Source organism: Alosa alosa, chromosome 22, assembly GCF_017589495.1.
Source record: "Alosa alosa isolate M-15738 ecotype Scorff River chromosome 22, AALO_Geno_1.1, whole genome shotgun sequence".
In the NCBI taxonomy this organism is placed as follows: Eukaryota; Metazoa; Chordata; class Actinopteri; order Clupeiformes; family Clupeidae; genus Alosa; species Alosa alosa.
This window is the reverse complement of record NC_063210.1, coordinates 6,536,423-6,556,270: the sequence shown is the minus strand read 5'-3', so window position 1 is coordinate 6,556,270 and position 19,848 is coordinate 6,536,423. Positions and strand designations below refer to the sequence as shown.

The window sequence follows — 19,848 nt, the reverse complement described above, 5'->3', positions numbered from 1 at the left end:
TCACAGATTGGGATAAATGCAGAGACCAAATTTCCCTCACGGGATCAAAAGAGTATATATACTTATACTTACTTAAATATATGATTTCCATTCCTGTCGTAAAACTGCACTGCCGAATACTCATATGGGAGCCACTTTGCTCTGTATTGCCCTGATGGGTAAATTCAAGAGGACTTTTTATGTTTCTGATGGTGTGTAGGAGCCATTTGTGGTCTCATTATGTGAACATTAATTGGTCCACTAGGTGTCACTGTGTTATGCTATGTGTGCACACCATATAAAGGGGGAACCGTCATGCAGGTGACAGGTGTTGCTTGACGGAGGGGATTTTTGACCTGAGTTTTTTGACCGCTTCGCTGTGGCAGTCCATACTGGCTGACGATACTTTGTGTAATTTGTTAAAACGACAATCTGTGGATGCTTGTGTCACGGGTGAATTTATGTGGCATATGAGATGTAACGGTGTGATCGGGTGAGGGCTGTCAATGTCTGGTGCGACTGAGGAATCTGGGGGTGTGTGTGTGTGTGACGTGCATGTAATGCGACCTGTAGATAGCCACAGAGGGGTACGGGGCTCTCTAGGCACAGGTGTGGTGATTTGGGGATGATTAGGGAAGCGGCATTGTGACAGACAAAAGACAAGCTCATTTGGAGGAAGGGGAGAACACGGGAGAGCGGGGTAGAGTTTTGGTGCACACTGTTTATAGCCGCGGGCTGTGGCAGCGTGTGGAGAAGACTCCATTGGACGTGAAGTTTCCTGTGTGTCTGCTCCTGATCGGTGTCGAAGTTGCCTCGGACGAACTCACTGCTTGCTGTATCATCTGGAGGCGCGACATCGGGTCGCCTCCATCAAGTTAAGTGATCGCATTCCTCAACCTGAGCTGCAGTGTTGCCGCATACAGATGCCCATTAGCCTTCCTGCCATGACTGCCGTGGGATTGTGGACAACAGTTTTTACGTATTGATAGACTCCTGGTGGCAACGCGTGTCTCGTGTGCCGTGCCGTGTGTATTTTAAAGACTGTGTGCCTCGTCTTAAGTTTGATATGTTGCTGTGCTATGTTTGGACATTGCAGTGACTTTTCTTCAGTAAATTGCCCTAGGAATACTATTGACTGCTTAAGAATTGTAGTCCACACTTACTGGCTATAGCAGTTTGGCCTATTAGTATCAGTTTTCTCTTTCTTCCAGCAGTGCGCGTGTGACGTAAAGGGTTGCCTGGATTGTTTGGACTGCCTGGACGCCCGCTCGACTATCGGCCGCCCCTCCCCCTTGGATCAGCGTGTGCGTGTAGCTGAACACTGCCCCCCTCCCCTTGGATCAGCGTGTGCGTGTAGCTGAACACTGCCCCCCTCCCCTGGGATCAGCGTGTGCGTGTAGCTGAACACTGCCCCCCTCCCCCTGGGATCAGCGTGTGCGTGTAGCTGAACACTGCCCCCCCCCCTGGGATCAGCGTGTGCGTGTAGCTGAACACTGCCCCCCTCCCTGGGATCAGCGTGTGCGTGTAGCTGAACACTGCCCCCCTCCCCCTGGGATCAGCGTGTGCGTGTAGCTGAACACTGCCCCCCTCCCTCGCTCCTCGGATCGGATGCGCCCGCCCACCACCAGCAGCATAGCCCCCTACCTGTGAACTGGTGCCTTCTCTACTTATGGACTGTGTCTTTTTTTAAAATATTGTATTAAATAAATATATTGGATTTGCATAATTCGGTTGCCCCAGCAAAACGAGTTGCACCTTGGTTACATTTGGCGCTGTGCGAGCAGGGTGTTTTCTCTGGGTTGGAGCGCTTTGTTTGTTCAACATGCAGGGGGACGAGGCTAGGGCAGGGACCTCACAGGTCATGATGCCAGTTTTCATGGGTGCCCCATGGTCACAAAAGTTTAGTGGTGTTGGTTCTGAGCTCAAATTCAGAGACTGGAAACAACAGTTAGAGAATATGTTAAGCCTGCAGGCGCTTAATGAACAGCAGAAAGCTGGCTTCGTGCTCAGTAATCTGGAGGGGGAAGCTAGACGGGAAATGTTGACGTTGGATGCAACAGATAGAGACACTCCAACTAAAATTTTTGCTGCACTAGCTAGGCTATACGGGGAGAGTACTTCTATTGCAGCTCTGCGAACCCAGTTTTTCAACTGTAGGCAGGAGTCTGGCCAATCCCTTAAATCTTTCTCGCTCCACTTGCGTGAACTGTTTTCAAGGTTGAAAGAGCGGCGGGACGGTCTAGCCAATGAGGATCCTGTTTTGCGCGACCAGTTCATCATGGGCTTAAAGGACGACCATGTGAGACGAGAGTTAAGACAACAGGTGAGGAGGAACCAAGGCCTTTCATTTGCGGATGTGTGGAAGGAGGCGCTGGCCCTGGAAGAGGAGCAGAACGACGGGTGGCCTACGACTTCCTGCCGGTGAGTACGCCCTCTGATGCATCTAGTGATTGGAAACAGACGTTTAAGGCCGAAATTTTAAAGGAGGTCCGGGAACAGATGAGTGTTATGACTAAGACTTTGATAGATGAACTTAGGAACGACCAGGCACCATCATTTAGGGCACCACACAGAGAGCGGGCATACTCAGATGGCACATGGCGAAGGCCGGCACCGTTGCCCCCTCGCTCCCAAACTCCTCCACCACATGCCAGGTACCAATGGGATGCCCAAGGCAAGCCCATCTGTAATCAGTGTGGGGAATCTGGACATATTAGTAGGCACTGCCCCCCCAAAGACAGCCAGCAGGGTTTTTAGGCTCACCAGTCACTGCGGGTCAAGTGGCTGGGCATTTCCAACATGACCCCTGTGCACTTCATAGCAGGGCCTGGGTAGCGGGTTCTTGCCCTTTAGTGACTGTAAAAGCTGATGGGAAGGATGTCCAATGCCTGCTAGACACAGGATCCCAAGTCACCCTGTTTAGTGAGACCCTTTGTAAAGAACTTTTTGGGAGCATGAAAAAACCCTGTACTGATAACCTGTCATGGCTCACTCTGCAGGCAGCTTAATGGGTTGCACATTCCATATGTTGGATATATGATGATGGACTTTCAGATTGGGGAAACGAATGTGCCCTCTAGGGGGGTGGTGGTTGTTAAGGATGATTGTCTTGGGGTTAGGAAGGCCATCCTAGGGATGAATGTGATATCCGCCTGCTGGCAGGGGTTGTTCAGCCGCCCGAACACCTCTGCTTACACCCCACAGCTTCATTCCCTGGGCAAGGAATGGGCTATAGCCTTTGCAGATTGTAATAGGATCCGTGCTACTACTGTTCAACGGGCCAAACCTCATACAGCCAGACTGGCGTATAATTATAATGTCACTATTCCCGCCCAGGCTGAGGCCTTAGTGTGGGCAAAGGTCAACAACGTCGCCCCCCTACAGAATTGTCCCGTCGTGATTGAGCCAACAGGGGAGATTGGGGGCTTAGAGGTGGCAAGGACTGTGGGTACTATCCGGCGGGAGAGGGTTCCCGTGAGGGTGCGTAACGTGCATCGCCACCCTGTGACACTAAGGCGCCTACAGCGTTTGGCTGTCATCTCAGCTATCGATCCTGAGGATATCAGAAATGGGGAGGATATTTCCTTACAAATGGTGAGTCAGGATGTTGTTGAGGTCCAGGTGGTGCAGTTAGCACAGGAACAACAAGATGGGGTCACAGAAGTCAAGGTCACTGGGTTACAGGGGGAGGGCTTGAACCCTACACAACAGCAGCAGCTTCAACAGTTTGTGACTAAGTGGCAACACCTTTTTTCTCAACATGCTGAGGACTACGGTAGGACTACAGTTGTGAAACATCACATCCCAACAGGAAGCGCTGTTCCGATGCGTGAGAGGTATAGGCCAGTGCCCCCAACCCTGTATAAAGAACTCCGCTTGTTACTTCAAGGAATGCTACAGAGTGGGGTTGTTAGGGAAAGCTGTAGCCCATGGGCAGCCCCTATTGTTCTCGTCCGAAAGAAATGTGGGGCATGGCGCTTCTGTGTGGACTTCAGAAAATTGAACAATGTGACACATCGCGATGCTTTCCCCTTGCCCCGGGTAGAAGAGTCATTGACTAATTTGAATGCAGCCGAGTTCTATTCCACCCTCGACCTTGCCAGTGGATACTGGCAGGTGGAGGTAGAGGAGTGTGATCGTGAGAAAACCGCCTTTACCACGCCTTTCGGACTCTTTGAGTTCGAGAGGATGCCATCTGGGTTAACCAACGCACCAGCAACATTTCAAAGACTGATGCAACGTTGCCTAGGTAACCAATTAACTGAATCCGCATTAGTGTATCTGGACGATGTGATTTGTTACTCGAAGGATTTTGCTACTCATTTGAAAGATCTGGAGAAAATCTTTCAGGCCATTGGGCACTATGGGCTCAAATTGCGTCTTGATAAATGCCAGCTCTTTCGTCGACAAGTAAAATTTCTTGGACATGTTGTTAGCCAAAAAGGTGTAGCACCAGACCCTGAAAAGATAGCAGTTGTGCAAGACTGGAAAGCCCCTACAACCGTTCGACAAGTCAGGGCCTTCTTAGGTTTTGCTGGCTATTATAGGAGGTTTATTAAAGACTTTGCTAAAATAGCAAAGCCCCTTAACGCACTGCTAGTGGGTACCAGCCATAGCCGCGGGCGGTCTTCACCTCCTATACACTGGACACCTGTTTGTGAGTTAGCGTTTCAACAGCTGAAACAACATTTACTTGAAGTACCTGTACTGGCCTATGCTAATTTCGAACTGCCTTTTATCTTGTATACGGACGCTAGCAACCATGGCTTGGGAGCGGTATTGGCCCAACAGCAAGATGGCCTGGAACGCGTAATAGCGTACGCAAGTAGAAGCCTCCACCCCACGGAGCGCAACGATGCAAACTACAGTTCATTTAAACTCGAGCTACTCGCACTAAAATGGGCCCTCGTGGAGAAGTTTAAAGATTTTGTTTGGGGGGCTCGTATTGTGGTAGTGACTGATAATGGCCCTTTAGTGCATTTACCCTCAGCTAAGTTGGGCTCAGTGGAGCAAAGGTGGGTAGCGCAGTTGGCCAGTTTTGACTACACCATCACACACCGACCTGGGAAAGAGCATGTTAATGCTGATGTGCTGTCACGGTTGCCGGATAGCCAGCCTGTCCCCTCCACTAGTACGGCCCCTGTTATATCAGATGATGAACTCTTGGTTAGTGCGGTAGGGGTGCATGCGGGGGAGTTGTGTCATCCACAGGGTTGGGGGTGGGATCCTGGCCGATGGAGAGAGCTGCAAGGGAAAGACAGAGTCTTGCAAATCATCGCCCCTAGCCTGGGAGAGGGCAGATTACCAAAGGGGGAAGGAAGGAAAAAACTGGGCCCCGAGGTGCAACGTCTCTTTAGCCAATGGAGTAGGCTGGAGGTGCGTGAGGGTGTTATCTGTAGGGGGGTCCAAGATCCCCATTCCCTCGAATTTTGCACACAAATCGTCGTCCCCTCTGCACACGCATACTCTCTATGGGAGGCTTTTCATTATCATACGGGTCATCAGGGGCTAGAGAGGACCTTATACCTCCTTCGGAGGAATTTCTATTGGTCCAATATGGAAGAGATGGTGCGGGGCTGGATACAAACGTGCCCGCGGTGTGTGTTGCGAAAGGCAAGGCCAGAAGGTAAGGCTCCTCTTGTACCTATTATCCCCCATGCACCTTTACAGATTCTGGCAATAGACTATCTGACACTCAGTAGACCAACTGACCGTTACCAGAATATACTAGTAATGACAGACTTGTTTACCAAGTTTGCCTGGGCAGTTCCTACAGCCAACCAAACAGCCCTTGTAACGGCGCGGGCTCTTTGGACGCATGTCCTCCAACCGTTTGGTTGTCCAGAGACAATTCATTCTGACCAAGGGGCTAACTTTCAGTCGGAATTGTTTACTGAACTCTGTCGCCTGTATGGTTGCAAAAAAACCCGCACTACCCCCTATCACCCGCAAGGGAATGGGGGGTGTGAAAGATTTAACCAGACTCTTTTGAATCTTTTGGGCACTTTAGAGCAAGACCAACAGACTAAGTGGACAGAATATTTGCCGTCGTTGACCCAAGCATACAACAATAGCATTCACACTTCCACGGGGTACGCACCGACATATCTTATGTTTGGGCGACACGTAAGGTTACCTGTTGAAATGGCGCTCGGGGCAGTGGCCACCACTGTTGGAGGGGACACAGCAGAGTGGGTAATGCGACACCAACAGCAGTTAGCCTATGCCTATGCTAAAGCTTTAGATAATATCAAAAAAGCGGCTGATAAGAATAAGAGATTGTATGACCTGACTGCCAAGGATGCGCCTTTTTTGCCAGGGGAACGGGTGTTAATTCTAAATAGAAAAAGACAAGGGCAGGGAAAACTGCAGGATCGATGGGAGAGTCAGCCATATGTGATAGTGGGACAAACCCAGACTGGTCACCCTGTTTATAAAGTGAGACCAGAAGGCCGTGACGGTCCAATGCGCGTCCTCCATCGGAACCAACTGTGGCCTTGTTTGCTGTACTCCACTATTGACACTGAGGAGCGAAGCACCACAGCTACTATCCCATCTTCCGACTGGGAATTCTTCCCAGGAATAATTGGTACGTCAGCTACTCCAGTCCCCCAGCCGGCCGCCCAGCAGCCCGAGGTCCCCCAGCCGGCCGCCCAGCAGCCCGAGGTCCCCCAGCTGGCCGCCCAGCAGGCAGAGACCCTTCGACCGGCCGCCTCACAACTGGGTCTGCCTCACCCAATGGCCCCACAGCCGTCGGTGGTTCGCCACTCGGAGAGGGCCAACAGGGGTAAACCACCTGAGAGGTATAGACGCTAAAGGGAGGTTCTTGGGACAAGAACCCATTCACTCTGGGGGAGAATGTCACGGGTGAATTTATGTGGCATATGAGATGTAACGGTGTGATCGGGTGAGGGCTGTCAATGTCTGGTGCGACTGAGGAATCTGGGGGTGTGTGTGTGTGTGACGTGCATGTAATGCGACCTGTAGATAGCCACAGAGGGGTACGGGGCTCTCTAGGCACAGGTGTGGTGATTTGGGGATGATTAGGGAAGCGGCATTGTGACAGACAAAAGACAAGCTCATTTGGAGGAAGGGGAGAACACGGGAGAGCGGGGTAGAGTTTTGGTGCACAGTGTTTATAGCCGCGGGCTGTGGCAGCGTGTGGAGAAGAATCCATTGGACGTGAAGTTTCCTGTGTGTCTGCTCCTGATCGGTGTCGAGAAGTTGCCTCGGACGAACTCACTGCTTGCTGTATCATCTGGAGGCGCGACATCGGTCGCCCTCCATCAAGTTAAGTGATCGCATTCCTCAACCTGAGCTGCAGTGTTGCCGCATACAGATGCCCATTAGCCTTCCTGCCATGACTGCCGTGGGATTGTGGACAACAGTTTTTACGTATTGATAGACTCCTGGTGGCAACGCGTGTCTCGTGTGCCGTGCCGTGTGTATTTAAAGACTGTGTGCCTCGTCTTAAGTTTGATATGTTGCTGTGCTATGTTTTGACGTTGCAGTGACTTTTCTTCAGTAAATTGCCCTAGGAATACTATTGACTGCTTAAGAATTGTAGTCCACACTTACTGGCTATAGCAGTTTGGCCTATTAGTATCAGTTTTCTCTTTCTTCCAGCAGTGCGCGTGTAACGTAAAGGGTTGCCTGGATTGTTTGGACTGCCTGGACGCCCGCTCGACTATCGGCCGCCCCTCCCCTTGGATCAGCGCAGCGTGTAGCTGAACACTGCCCCCCTCCCTCGCCTCTCCTCGGATCGGATGCGCCTGCCCACCACCAGCAGAATAGCCCCCTACCTGTGAACTGGTGCCTTCTCTACTTATGGACTGTGTCTTTTTTTAAAATATTGTATTAAATAAATATATTGGATTTGCATAATTCGGTCGCCAGCCTTGTTTGTTGAACAGCCACAGCATAGCTCCCCAGCAAAACGAGTTGCACATTGGTTACACTTGAACACTGGATTATTGGAATACAAACCTGTGGGTAGCAATAAACATCTTTAAACGGCATATCACATATGGACTGCATTTCATAGAATCAAGTAACGCAAGTAGTTATAAAGCGCGTCAGTTAGGTGCCCTGTCTAGTAACCCCTCGGGGCTTTACGTTTAGGCTTAGCCTCTACAGATGGTATAGTCTTCATGTAGCAACCCAAAGGATGCTGCTCTTCTTCACAAACATCTTGCCTGTAGTAACGTCTTCCAACACCAACAGAGCATGAAAGGGTAAGACAAGTGATGCAAATGATCAAAACTTTGATGCAAGCGGATGCAATTGCAAAGAAAGTTCCACTTCCATGCCCAGTCATGCTCATGCCTTTCATATCAGACGAACTTTTTGGTGATGATCACAAACAGCTTCTCTCACAGGAATGTGTTTAAAAAAAGAGAGAGGAAGAGAGCGCCTGAAAGAGGAGTTGGAGATGATAATGTGACGTTTCGGGGTAGCCCTCCCTGCCATTTTGGGGTAAGCCCTCCCTCAGATGAGTCACGTCTGAGGAAGGGCTGTGGATTCCCGGGACACTGAAAGACCGGGGTGCATGAAACTTGTTGGGCATATAGCCCGACAAGGATGACACAGAACCATTGTTTTTTGTTTTGATCCTTCAACCCCCCCCCCCCCAAAAAAAAAAAACACAAACACACACAATAGTTTTTCATAGTGTAGTTTTTCCATGGAGAGTTGTGGAACTGCATTATTGTCTGTGGAACCTCATGCCAATCTCATCTACCCAGGGCATCTACACTGATTATTTATGAAGGAACAACACCCTCTATTCACACTGTGCTTTTACACCCACATCTGATTTGGCTCTCAAATATTGCATGACACAGGATTACTCTAGTCTAGTCTGGTCTGGTTCTAGTCTGGGCAACAACAAAAAAGTTTAGATTTTCCTGAAGAAACCCCCCAAAAACTTGATTATGATGGACAATGTCAAGCTGAGCACTGAACTAATTTTAGATTTGCTGTACCATGGAGAAACACTGGAATAGCTTTACGTGAATTGAATGTGTTTAAACCCGTAATGCCAACAAATTGTGTTAGTTCAACTGCGTCAACTGCAATTGCAGTGTTTTGCAGCAGATTTGTTCGCATTCTCTCTGGCTGACTGTATATGTGAGGCACTCAGCGTTTGTCTTTGATTGAGAATTTTGTGCCAAATTTGACATCCAAAGTAGTAAGTTAGTTTACCAGGACTCTGATGAAGATGTGACTACATCGAACCGTTAGTCGTATGTTCTGCACCTTTTACTAAATAAATTGAAAATTAAGAAGACATCTGAGCTGCACCGGCGTCTCTCCTTCTCCCTAGTAAGTTAGTTTGTAAGTGCAGTCACTTAATAGTCACTGTGCGTGTTTTGCAGCTGTTTATTTTATGATCAACAGCTCAAAATACACATGAAATCTTTGCCAGAAACAATAAAAATGGCAAATATTTGTATAAAGAGACATGCCAGATGACTTTATTCTGGTTATAGCCACACAAAGGTGTAGAAAATTGTAAACAATGATGTAAATGCAGTTCTTTACTCAATTCCAAAGAAATATGTGATGATCCACTCCTCTAGGGTCAAACACCATCTCCTCTGTCTTCTCAACATTAACCACCAGGTAGATATCATCACACCATCCAAAAAATCTTCTGAATAATACTATTAATGTCACTATCCTTCTTCATTCACCCAGTGGCAGTATTATCTGGATAATTTAATTATGTAGTTCTTTTGGATTCTGATTTCTTCTCCTCAGTGTAAAATCTAGAAAGGAGGACTGGAGATGTTGGCATCATATGAGAGTAGGAGTCAGTGAGGGTCCTTCTCACATTTTGATAACATGCCCCCTTGTTTAACTGCACAAGTTTAGAAAGGTTAGGAGCATAGAGACATCCATCAGCGAGCCTTTCAACTAATATGATTATTTTGTCTGTGGATGCATGCGAAGGATGTGTGCATGCATGACCATTTTAAACCAAGGCTTTGAACTGGTTCATGGAACGAAATTGAAAACCAGAAACTTTTGCCATTTTGCTAGGAACAAAACGAAACCAGAAACTTTTTATGATTTTTTATGTTCCGGAACAGAAACGATTTTTTTAAATAGTGGTAACCAGTTAATGCCGGTTCTTTTTTTTGTTCCTGGGAAGGATTGTGTCTTCAATGAAATGGTGAGGGTCACCTCCTGTCATTCAGTGAATGCATGGAGAGTGCAGACAGACAGAGCTTGACCCTAGCAGGCAATCAAAAACAAATCTCAATGATTTCATTTCACCTGTTTTCTCTTTTTACTAGGCTGTGACAAACATTGTTGGGCATTAACATTAAGGCTACAGCTTTAATTTATTTGGAAAAACGTAATAGTCCTCATTTTGGCATTTAGACAATGGGAAGGCATCCAAGAATCCAATATTACAGTACCCACCAAAAATATACTGTATATATGACAGCATTTTTTGTTTGACCAGAAAATTATTCAGGCTAAAGGCTATAGGAAGACACTGGTGCAGCTTGTATAAAGCAGAGGCCTAGTGTTTTATTATGTTTGCTGTAGGATAGAGAAAAAGACAATATTGTGACTATTAATAGCCAGTTTGAAAGCATACATATATTTTTGTCCGACAGCTGACATGAAATGTTATTAACCAGTTCAGGAACATTAGTTTTTTTGTTCTAACCGGTTCCGGAACGTCAATGTTAGGGTGGGAACCAAAACCGGAAACGTTAAAATTCTGTTTCTGTTCAAAACGAACCAATTGGCAAAAAATCTGGTTCAAAGCCCTGTTTTAAACACATTCAATTGAAGTGTTTAGGAGTGGGGACAAGGACCGGTTTAAAGAGGCCAAACCCAGGTTTAGCAAGGCGGTGAGAGATGCTAAACGACTGTACTCTGGGAAACTACAACAGCAGTTCTCAGATAACAACTCCGCCTCGGTCTGGAAGGGTCTCAGACAGATCACAAACTACAAATCAAAAGCCCCCCACTCTACAAACAACTTACGACTGACTAATGACCTGAACGAGTTCTACTGCCGCCTTGAAAGACAATGGGACAGGCCTGTTACCATCCCCTGTGCCCCAATCCATCAGCCCCAGACCTCCAGTCCCTCCTCCCCTACCTCAGCAGAGGCCCAGGCATGGTAACCGTGTAACTACTGTTTTTTAACAGTCGATGAAGTTGGGTTAGGAAAAACCATGGTTTATACCTTCTGAGAAAAAACATGGTTACCCCTCTGCTGAGAGGGTGATTGGCTACTGTCTGCCATCCCTCCACGACCTGCATGCCTCCAGGGCCCTGGGGCGGGCAGGTAGGATTGTGGCTGACCCCTCCCACCCTGGACCCCCTTTTTTGAACCACTCCACTCCACTCCGGCAGGAGGCTGCGGTCCATCAGGACCAAAACCTCACGACACAAACTTAGTTTCTAGGCTCTTGTGTCAATCTCATCCATCTTGGAAGCTTTTGTGTTTGTTAGTGACATGCAGAACTCTCTGAATCCACATGTCTTGCCTGACATACTGCCGTTGCACATGTTTCATTGTAGAGTGACTTGTGGCCTACCTTTAATGCACAAAGTTCAGTTGCAATAGGTTGGTAGTAGTGATTTAATCCTGACTGACCTGCAGGATGGAGGTTTCCAAATCATTTCTGGAATTTTTTTTTCCTGTGGATGCTTCTGCACATTTAGCTTCATAAGCAAGCAGTGTCAAACTGGATTGCCTAGTAGGCAGAGTTGGGGAAACATGGGGATGCACGTATGCAGAACAGAATCCTGCTTGACTCCTGAGCTGTCATTCCTGCACAAGGGGTTTTCAGGACCCTGGCCAAAGACCTTATCAACCATGCTAATCTGATAGCACTCAAGGATGGCTTGACTAAGCTCTGTGCAATGTTTGCCTATTGGACTGCAGGTATATGCTACTCGCAGCATAATAGAGCTGCAAAACTGCAGAACAGCCAAAGAGAAGAATAAGAAAGCTCTGTTCTGGTTCCTTTCCAAACAGTTTAATATTGTAAAAAAAAAAAACAGTCTCTTGTTTGGAGTGAGCAAATGAGTAAATATGGATTATAATTTAAAAAATATTCATGCTTGTGTATGATCACATGACTGTTTAAATTTCTCTTTTTGATGAGCCATTGATCAAACAACCACAAAAGTTATCCAGCGGTCCAGTGGCAGAAGGGCATTTAAATTATTAATATTATTTATGTCTATGTGTCATATGACATGGGATGGTTTATCCAGTTATATGCAGATATATATTTTTTCCATCTTTAAGTCAATTAATGCTCAGGTTCAAAATTCAACTGGCATCTATGAAATCCACAATGTCACCTGACATATGGTGCATTGGCCTACACCTTGCAGTTTTAACACCTGTGCAAACTTCTACCAGGATTACGCTCACTAACCCTTTTCAGTCAAACAACTGACGCTTTTGCCTGCGACATTGTGAAGTGACACGCCATGCACACATGAATCAGTGAATCAATACTGGTACATTATACCACATCTGAAACTTAAGATATTTTATTGAAAAAACAAACTTGGCACGAGGGCACTGACAGACACGCATGCAACAAGTGATGGGCAGTAGCTTACAATAACTAGGCTACTTGTAGCGAAGCTACTAGCTTACTGTAACTACAATTCTCAGTAGCTTGGTTTTAGCATAAGTATTTTTTCTGAAGCAGATATAGCTTAGCTGTCTTACCATGTAGTGCATAGCTTCTACAGAAGCTACATTTTCCAGAGCATTTGTGGAACCCAAAGTAGAGCTTCCTTCTGGCGTATGCAAGTTCAGTTCTATTCAATGAATCTGAGGCTATAATACAAAAATACACACACACACACGTACCACGTAAGTTTCGCTTGTGAGTGTGTGTGTGGGGGGGTGATGGTGTTTGTGCATGCGTGCGTGTACGTGTTTGTGTGTGTGTGTGTATGCATGGTGTGCGTGTGCGGACCTGCGTGTGTGTGTGTGCGTGTGAGTCAGTGAAACGTTGTAATATGGTTTGATAAATGTGTGTGCGTGTGAGTCTGTGAAACTGTGTAACGTAATAGGGTTTGATAGATTGGAAAGCCCTAACTTTTCATTTACAGTGTATATGTGTGCTTCTCTGTGTGTGTGTTTTTGCTTGTGAATGTGTGTGTGGGGGTGATGGTGTGTGTGTGTGTGTGTGTGTGTGCGTGTGTCTGCTTGTCTGCATATGTGTGTGTGATTTATGTGCCTGTGGGTGTGTGGGGTTATTGGTGTGTGTGTGTGCGTGTACCTGCTTGCCTGCATGTGTGTGTGTTTTTATGTGAGTGTAGGCCTACAGTACATGTTTGTGTGTGTGTGCATGGCGTGCGTGTGCGGGCCTACGTGTGTGTGTGTGTGTGTGTGAGTCTGTGGGTGCGTGGCTGTGTGTGTGTGTGCATGTGAGTCTGTGCGTGTGAGTGCGTGTGTACATATAAAGTAGCAGAAGGTGCACGCACATCCAACTTAGTACAGCTGCAGGGTAAAGTAGATCCGTGAAATAAAGAAAAAGTACCCGCACACTGTTGCTGCTGCACCCGAAGTGATTTATTACACAACGTTTCGACCAATGTTGGTCTTTGTCGAAGACAAATAAATCACTTCGGGAGCAGCAGCAACAGTGTGTGGGTACTTTTTCTTTATTTGCGTGTGTACATATGCCTGCACGTCTACTGTGTGTTTATATGTGTGTGTGTGTGTGTGTGTATGTGTGTATTTATGCGTGTGCAACAAATTGACAAGAGTGATTTATTTTTGCGGAGAGAATGTGCAGGACTGGGGTGGCGGTCATATTTTGTACCGCTCTGTGGTACATCTTGTTGTTATAATAATACTAATAGTTGTTATAGTTGTCTAAAAAACGGTGTGAAAAAGGTGCTGAAGGTCTTTGCGTGTGACTGTGACCCGAATGTAAACTGTGTGTTCCATCATGCAACAGGTTATACTGCATTCCTTTACCAGTAACCAGGAAGAATTCAAAAGAGTGAGTGCAGCTGATGGAAAAGCTCAGAGTTCAGCTGCACTCGAAAAGAACAGGACATGGGTTATTACTCTGCACAAAGGAGAAGCAATGGAAACCATTTACTTGACAAATAGTTTATCATAACTCAGACGTAGGTGTTTATACGTAGGCTTTTTGAACAGGCAAATATTGCATTTATTGCAAATATTGCATATCTGTTTATGTATGTGTGCATAGGAATAGGAGTCTTCAATATGCTGTATTCTAAATGCTGATTGGTAATACAGTTATAGTTTTGTAGTTGTTAAAGTTTGATTGGCATTAGTGTTTTCTTTGTGCAGCCTTTTCAGGGTGGGAAAAGAAGATATTGCCTATAATTGGGCCATGCATGTTTCCTCAGGGTTGCATGACCTTCAGCTGAATGAGGTGAACTTCACACATGTGAGCATATTTCAGTATTTTAGTGAAATTATAATGGTCATGCAGTATGTAAGCCTTCAACAATGTGTACAGTGAACAGCGTTTTTCATGATGAACAACGACTATAGTAAAACTTGCAAGAAAATGTACAACCTTTATGAATTTACAGACCTTAGCCAACTCTTTTGTGAAAGTTTTGCTTCCTACAAAGTTTGTAGCGAAGATTTAGCATTTTTCAACAGAAAATGTTTCTTCCAATGTCTATTCACATTATGCCACCTGTACACTAAATATAAAAGAAATGTATGATGTTCTGCTCAACAGTTGATGAAAGACATGAAAGCTTCCAGGCATAACAGTGAGCTTATTGCAATTATTATATTGTTACATCATAACTGTTATTTTATATACTATAAGTAATGATTTAAGTGTTAATCTGTGGACATCACGGTGAAATTCATATGACATTGTAACTTTTCTTATGAAATTGTAACTCATCCTCTGATATGTGGTTGATGGCTCTGGTTGAATAGCACATGTTACAGTCTGTCTATCCATATGCCTCTGTCACATGCACATCCCCACAGATGTGTTCAAACTGGTGATCCCCTCTCCTGCTGACATCCACACTGACCCTGGTGATGATGTTACTCTGTCATGTCACCTCTCTATGGAGACCAGTGTGGTTGCCATGGAAGTGAAGTGGCTGAAGAGGACAGACTGTATTTACCTGTATAAGAATGGACAGGGGACAGAGGGGAGAGGCTACGAGGGCAGAGTGAGCATCCTTACTGAGGACCTGCAGAGAGGAAACGTCTCTCTGAGACTGAGACACGTCACACACTCAGAGAGTGGGATTTACAGGTGCCAGGTCATTCATGGAGACTTTAAACTGGAGGAGACACTGTGGCTATACGTCAAAACAATCCAAGGTGAGCAGAATAGTTTATTTTTGTTAACTTTCTTGTGAACTAAGACCAATGTATGTCTATGTGTGCATTTCTGCATAGTGTGTGTGTTTTGTCCACATCAATGTGGAGACTTTTTGATGAAACACTGCTTGTCTAGATGTGACTTTTAAGTTTTTGTGGCTTTTTTTATGGAAAGAGATCTGAACATTGTTATTTGAGAGTGGATGTTGTTATTGGACTGTAAGATGGTGCATGATGGGTGTTGATCTGAGCCTTTGGCACTTCCCCCTTGCACTATGACACATGGTGACCACATGATGTCAAAGTCAAAGTCAAAGTCAAAGTCAGCTTTATTGTCAATTTCTTCACATGTTCCAGACATACAAAGAGATCGAAATTACGTTTCTCACTATCCCACGGTGAAGACAAGACATATTTTACCAATTTTAAGTCCACAGACAAACATAACATTCAAGTAAACAAAAAAGTAAGTAAATAAGTAAATAAGAGGGCACATATAATAATGAAAAAATAAGAGCAGCAAAATTTTGTTGAAATTGTGCATAGACAGTCAATAAAAACTAGTGCAAAGTCAGGCCAATAAGAGGCTTGGGTAGTTCTGTTTGACCTGAGTAATGAAGAAAGTGGCATAGTGGTGCAAGTTATGTAAGAGCAGCAGAAGTGTTGTGTTTTCAGGACAACAACACCAAGTTGTAAAAGTGTACAAGTGTGCAAGTGTTCAAGTGTGCAAGTGGAGTAGTGCAGGCGACCATTGTGGGTCCAATGTCAGGATGTTATGTAGCTGAGTGTGGAGGGAGAGGAGGGGAGAGTTCAGCATCCTTACAGCTTGGTGTATGAAGCTGTTGGTGAGTCTGGTAGTGCGGGGCGCAGGCTTCTGTACCTCTTCCCAGAGGGCAGTAGATCAAACAGATTGTGAGCGGGGTGACTTGCATCACTCACAATTTTTTGGTCGCCTGCAGGAGGTGGGTGGTGTAAATGTCCTTCAGGGGAGAGTGAAGCACCAATGATCCTTCCAGCTGTGTTCACTATGCGCTGCAGGGGCTTTCCTGTTGTATTCAGTGCAGCTTCCCCACACAGCGATACAGCTGGAGAGGGATGCTCTCAATGGTGCCTCGGTAGAATGTGGTCATGATGGCTGGTGGAGCACTTGCTCGCCTGAGTTTCGCAGGAAGTACAGGCGGCGCTGAGCTCTTCGCCAGTGATGCAGTGTTGGTGGTCCAGGAGAGGTCTTCGCTGATGTGCACCCCAGGAATTTGGTGCTGCAGCTCTCTCCACCACAGCACCCGTCGATGGTCAGTGGCGGGTGTTGGGTGTGACCTCTCCGGAAGTCAACAACAATCTCTTTTGGTCTTGCTGGCGTTCAGCAGGAGGTTGTTGTCCCTGCACCACGTGGTCAGATGGTCGACCTCCAACCTGTATTGAGTCTAAATTAAGCCCTTGGTGATGAGACCCACCAGGATTGTGTCGTCAGCAAATTTCACTATGTGATTGTTGCTGTAGGTTGCAGTGCAGTCATCGTCAGCAGGGTGAAGAGCAGCGGACTGAGCACGCGGCCTTGGGGGCCCCCTGTGCTCAGTGTGATGCTGCTTGAGGTATTGTTGCCAACAGCACATTACTACTTGGGGCCTCTGACAGAGGGAAGTCCAGTAGCCAGTTGCAGAGGTAGGTACTGAGTCCCAGTTTGTCGAGTTTGCAGATGAGTTGTTGTGGTATTATGGTGTTGAATGCAGAACTGAAGTCTATAAACAGCAATCTCACATATGAGTCTCTTTTTTTCCAGGTGGGTGAGGGGCTGGGTGGAGGGCAGAGCAGATTGCATCCTCTGTAGGCAGCTTGGCTCGGTATGCAAACTGGAAGGGGTCCAGGGTGGGGGAGAATGGCTTTGATATGTGACATGACAAGCCGCTCAAAGCACTTCATGATGATGGGTGTCAGTGCCACAGGGCGGTAGTCATTGAAGCAGGATGGAGCAGTTTTTCTTGGCACAGGTATGATGGTGGCAGCTTTGAAACATGATGGGGCGATGGCTTGCTTCAGGGAAGTGTTAAAGATGTCTGTGAAGACATCCTTAAAGCTCCCCTCGCAGTCCTTCAGCGCCGCGACCTGGGATGTTGTCTGGACCTGTTGCCTTACGGGTGTTGATAGCAGCAAGTGTCCTCTCTTCACGCTGTCGGCAGAGAGGCACAGGGGGCTGCTCATGTAGAGGGGATGGGTCTTCTGTGGGCAGGTGCTGTTTTGTGCTTCAAAGCGAGCAAAGAAGCGGTTCAGGTTGTTGAGCAGAGGGATGTTGCTCTCTCACAGCTCTGTGTGGCGGGCTTGTAGTCCGTGAGGGCCTGAATGCCCTGCCATAGGCTTTGTGAGTTCCTGCTGTCTTTGAAGTGGGTGGTTATCTTGTGAGTGTATTCCTTTTTTGCTTCCTTGATGCCACGGGACAGGTTGGCTCTCGCTGTTTTCATGCCAGCTTCATCCCCAGCTCTGTAGGCTTTGTCTCTGGCCCTCAGCAGCCTGAGGACATCCCTGTCAGCCATGGCTTCCAGTTAGCCCAGTGATGATGTCTTTTTGTGTGGGTCACATCATCGATGCACTTGGTGATGTAAGAGGTTACAGTGTCTGTATACTCCTCTATGTCTGTCGGTTGTTGTAAGTGGCTGCCTGCTTAAACATTTCCCAGTCTGTTGTGTCAAAGCAGTCTTGAAGAGCATCGGAGGCTCCCTCAGGCCACACTTTTACCTGCTTACGAACCGGTTTGTTCGCTTTTACCCTTTTCCTATTCCATTTCCTATTTCATTCCATCTTCTCATCAATTACCTTGAAGTCTACTGGCTTTATCCAGGATTGATCAAAGCCAGTAACAATATCACCATTGCTGGTGTTTTGATTTAATTAGCTGATTAGAGCACATCTCAGGTTGACATTTCTTTCTTCATTCTAATATTTTGGATTTTGGATTTCCATGAGCTGCAAACACAATCATCAAAATTCGAATAAACAAGATTAAAACAAAAAAAGGCTTGAAATATTTCACTTTATGTGTAATGAATCTATATTACTCTATATGAAAGTTTGACGTTTTTGAAATAAATTATGGAAGTTCCATATTGTAATTTTTTGAGATGCACCTGTACTTGGAGAGACATTTGGAAAAGATAATCAAGGATAGCTCTGGAGTTTCCAGTGGTCTCTTAATTTTGAACATAACGGTCATCTCATTCAAATGTCACTCAGCAACTGTAGGATGACATCAGAAAAATCTGCAGTCAACTTCGTACCTATATCAGTGTTTCAATGTTTGAATTTCTTTCAGATGAAAAAGTCCCTCTCAGGAGAGTTCATAGTGCATCTGTTTACATCAAACCGAGTAGTAAGTCAAATGTTCACTATAATTTCAGTACAATTTTTTTCTTTCTGTAACACTGTTATCTGTTTTTTTTAATTTTCTATTTCATATTCCAACCCATAGCTCAATCAGCCTAAAAATTCAGGTTCACAGAATTCATTCAAGAATAATGGTGGTTATAAATTTGGCCTCACTCTGTGACTAACATTGGGCATAGTCTGATTCTTCATCTCTTTTTTTATTGACCAGGAGTGTTCCATTGACCAGCAGTGTTCTATTGACCAGGAGTGTTCTGATCTATGGGTGCCTCTGTGTTTGTCTGCAGTGGCAGGGCGGGGGACCAGTGAGACTCCTCCAGAGCATCAGTCCGTCCCCACGCTGAGGCCGCGGCAGCTGAGGAGAGACAGCATCAGACAGCGGCGGCAGAAAACACCAAGGAGAGGATGGAGTAGTGTGGGATGATGACCAGTGGAGTAGCCCCCATTGTACAGTAGATCAGTTTAGATTAGATTCAACTTCATTGCCATGAGCATTGGGGAAATGAACACTAGAACTACAGCGCTGGTCATTTTGACCATTTAAAATGTTGCATGTACTGTGACTTTGTTTAAGAAAAAAGAGCTACTTTCCCAGTGTTGTAATAGAAGGTTGTTGTATAGGCCTATACCTGAAGACGATTGAGGAACTGACTAGAAAGACCTTGACGGTATATAGTATGAACTATGTTCAGAAAACAAGACCCATCACCCGTCAGGCCCATTATGAGCATGCTGTTGGAGTGACCTTCAGAACGTTTCTGAAGATAGATTTTAACGTTTGAATGCATGTGTCTTAGAGCCTTTGTTACTAATAATGTTAAGTAAGGGATAATGTATAGAACGTCGGTCATTATGGGAAAATAAGTCCCGACAGGGGCGGAACATAGTTACAAATAGCTTCAAAATTGGGGTCTTGTAATTTCCTACCCTGAAGGGCGCTTAGCCTACCTCCCATGATGACATAGCGGCGTTCTACTCCATTAGATTATTTTTACCCTGAACTACTGACTGCCAAAACGAAAAAATAAACTCCATGATATGTCTCTTTATAAAAAAAATAAACTTATTTCTTTACCCGTTTTTTCGTCGTGGCTTTTGCTGAGAAACAAATAGTTCGTAACACACGCTGAACTTGAATCAAACATTCTTTAGAA

The 19,848-nt window shown here is 46.0% G+C and overlaps 1 protein-coding gene across 3 annotated transcripts; it reads left to right on the top strand.

Moving 5' to 3' along the window:
* The first annotated feature begins 13,908 nt into the window (after nt 1-13,908).
* LOC125287704 (butyrophilin-like protein 2) lies at nt 13,909-19,571 on the top strand. Of its 3 annotated transcripts, none has more exons than XM_048233678.1 (6): nt 13,909-14,118; nt 14,368-14,408; nt 14,712-14,745; nt 14,975-15,319; nt 18,624-18,680; nt 18,982-19,571. In XM_048233678.1, the coding sequence occupies exons 3-6, from the start codon at nt 14,715-14,717 to the stop codon at nt 19,116-19,118; spliced, it is 570 nt and encodes a 189-aa protein (XP_048089635.1). In that variant the 5' UTR covers nt 13,909-14,118; nt 14,368-14,408; nt 14,712-14,714; the 3' UTR covers nt 19,119-19,571. The 3 variants fall into 3 exon arrangements, with proteins under 3 accessions (XP_048089635.1, XP_048089634.1, XP_048089633.1); XM_048233677.1 differs by having other exon boundaries at nt 14,309-14,393; XM_048233676.1 differs by having other exon boundaries at nt 14,309-14,408.
* Nucleotides 19,572-19,848: the final 277 nt, after the last annotated feature.

Excerpts from the sequence above, each read along its gene's own strand:
- LOC125287704 (XM_048233676.1), top strand. The coding sequence starts at position 14,352 with ATGCATGTTTCCTCAGGGTTGCATGACCTTCAGCTGAATGAGGTGAAC. Across the intron at positions 14,409-14,711 it reads ATGAGGTGAACTTCACACAT|TTGATGAAAGACATGAAAGC; the intron begins GTGAGCATATTT and ends TCTGCTCAACAG. Across the intron at positions 18,681-18,981 it reads TGTTTACATCAAACCGAGTA|TGGCAGGGCGGGGGACCAGT; the intron begins GTAAGTCAAATG and ends GTTTGTCTGCAG.